Here is a 2,803-nt window from a genome sequence, read left to right as displayed (position 1 = left end):
CAATACTGAGAACCATTGTTTAGCCAGACTGACATGTGTATGTATAGTGTATGTGTATGTATGTATAATTGAATCTATAACACATATCTAATCCCATCTTCTCCAGCAACCTGAACTGACACATTTCCTTGCTTACTGCTCTCTCTTTCTGATGATCTGTGTCATTCTGTGTCTGGCTATGCTTGGCTTTCATTGTCACTGGCTAGTGACAGTCCTCCTTTGTACTGCACTGCCCTTCTAAGTGACAGACACCTGGTCCTGTCACCTGTGGTCAAACAAGTAGGAATTCGTTACTCAATTTTTCCAAAGGATAAGAGTCAGGGAAGGAGATTGAGATTTTAGTGATCCAGGCAGATATCTCTAGTCTGTGACTGGATGGTTTAAAGATTTGTGCTGGTTGTTGTTAGATGCCATAAAGTCCATTCCAACCCATGTCACCTTCATGTCTTACTGAGCAGAATGGCCACATGCAGTCATCTTGTCTGTTATCTTTACGTAAGTCTTTGGTCCCTCAGAGCTGCTGGGAGGGTTTGAACTGTCAATCTTTCCCTTAGCAGCCAATCACTTAACCACTGCCATAAGGGCTTCCTAGATTTTCCAAATGCACTTTTAATCTGTCCTTTAGACATGTCCCATTTTACAGTCTCTTATAGCAGTCAGTGAACTGCCCTTTCCAGGACTGGTTATTAAATTTAAAATAACAAGGACAACAACCTCAATTCTTGTCAGCTTTTGGTAATAATGGTAAACTGTTCTTTCACATTTTTTTTTCATGGTAAAGACTGCTTTATTGGTGACAGTTAGTGCAAGTCAATAGTGATCCCCAAAGAAGAGCTCTTTTGATCAGATTACTGGTCCATAGGGCACGGAATGAAACTGAAGCCAGAGCTGGGATGATAATTTGAAGTCAATCCTGCTTCTTGGGAAACGAAGCCACAGCCATCTGATATATGGCATATGCTGTTCCGCCAACTGTAAGAAGCATGGTGGCTCTATACAGGAGGGCATCAGCTATCCCACCCTTTAGATACACTGGAATTCCATTATCCTCCTGAAACAGCTTTTGTTTTTCTCGAACTTTATTTTCAAACTGTCTGCGTGAAGCAGAACTTATGGTCCTCTGGGTAATTTGACGAAGAGCCAGCAGATTCCGCAGCATCTTGGCTGTATTTTTTGCCCACCAACAGCGACAACTGAACAAACTTAACGACGTCAGCCCCACCGGAACCGGAACTGCCTGTTCTTTCACATTTATTGACCACCTTTGTATTTTATTTTTTCTTTTATGAATTGTGTTTTTGCATTTCATTATGATTCATGAAGAGAATAATACTTTATCACACATGTTGCATTCTTTTTAGCTTTAGCATATTGTCAATCATGCAGGCTCTCTTAAGAGCTTGTTCTCTGCATTTCTCTGTGTCTCAGTCAACCTGAGGTTGATTCGTTCCCAGCCCAATAATCTTTGTTACTTTATCACATCTTTTACTAGAGTACCTTTGGGTCAGTCACTGTATTTGGCTTTCTGCATGATCATCATCTTACTAAAAACTCAAACAACTCTACAAGGCCTGCTTGCTATGCATTGGGGAGCTGGATAATGAAGGATGATAGAAGAATCAATACATTTGAACTGTGGTGGAGAAGAGTATTGAAGAGCCCATGGACTGTCAAAAGAACAAACATATCAAGTCCTGGAGAGGGTAAACCAAGATGTTCCTTGGAGGCAAGGACTTTGAAGCTTTGCCTTGCATAGTTAGCCAGGAGGGACCAGGCCTCAGAGAAGGACATCATGCTTGGAAAGGTAGATGAGTGCATGAGAGGAAGGCCTTGGATGAGAGGGCTTGACACAGTGACTATGGCAAGGATGTCAAGTGTGTCAGAGATGATGAGGCTGGCTCAACTAGGGCAGGCTATTTTTCATAGGTCGTAGTCCACTAAGAGTCGTAGTCCACTCGATGGCACATAACAAAACAATACAAGCCCAGAGAGTGTCTGATTCCAAGCCCTCACCCAATGCAGACTGAGATGTTGGAGTCAGCTGTGAGCATTGGAATCAATCCACTCTGTTTGCAGTGATGGGTGGTATAGATGTCAATCTGGAGGAGTGTCCTGCCTGGGGAGGGCTGAGCAACGGCCTTCGGGGAAATCATAACTGTGCCTCTCACCCTCCGTCAAGGTCTTGTGGTTCTCGGACTCAGTGTTACTCAAACCCCTGTGTGCTTTCATGAGGTTCCCCTCAACACCCACAAGAAATGCTTGTTCCCCATGAGTCACAATGATGAGGTTATCGATGCTCTCTGCCTTTCCTCTTAGCGTGATCTTTTCTTCTCCGTGCTCCCCCAGAGCCATCGACCCCTTCACCCTTCAATGACCCTGCTGGACCACACACCCACACTCTGCAAAAGTCAGCGGGCTCTTAATTTGAGCTGAGGCCAATAATGGTTTTATACAATTTTGTCCTTGTGGTACTGAGTTAGTTCACTCAGCATAATGCTCTCCAGTCCCTTCCAAGTTAGGTAATAAATTACAAAATCATCGCTCCTGTGTGCTGAATAGTATTCCGTTGTGTGAATGTACCATAATTTCTCAATCCATTCATTTGTGGTTGAACATTTGGATTGTCTTTTAAAAATTAATGTACATAATTAAAAAGTATCATCAGATGTTATAAATATAAATTCTTATATTTACATGATATATATTATTGTCATTGTGTACCATTTGGTAGGAACTGACCCATAGCTGACCCTCGGGCAGGTTTTCAGAGACAGTTAATCGCACAGCAGATCACGTGTCCTCC

The 2,803-nt window shown here is 42.7% G+C and overlaps 1 protein-coding gene across 1 annotated transcript; it reads right to left on the bottom strand.

Annotated features, from left to right (window-relative positions):
- Positions 1-845: 845 nt before the first annotated feature.
- LOC102860230 (cytochrome c oxidase subunit 7A2, mitochondrial-like) lies at positions 846-1,162 on the bottom strand. The gene has a single exon (XM_006888975.1). The coding sequence runs from the start codon at positions 1,157-1,159 to the stop codon at positions 908-910; it is 252 nt and encodes an 83-aa protein (XP_006889037.1). The 5' UTR covers positions 1,160-1,162; the 3' UTR covers positions 846-907.
- Positions 1,163-2,803: the final 1,641 nt, after the last annotated feature.

This window comes from Elephantulus edwardii, unplaced genomic scaffold (genome assembly GCF_000299155.1).
Source record: "Elephantulus edwardii isolate Elephantulus edwardi_28Jun2011 unplaced genomic scaffold, EleEdw1.0 scaffold00074, whole genome shotgun sequence".
NCBI classification, from domain to species: Eukaryota; Metazoa; Chordata; class Mammalia; order Macroscelidea; family Macroscelididae; genus Elephantulus; species Elephantulus edwardii.
The sequence above is the reverse complement of the archived record's forward strand: the minus strand, read 5'-3'. Positions and strand labels throughout refer to the sequence as shown.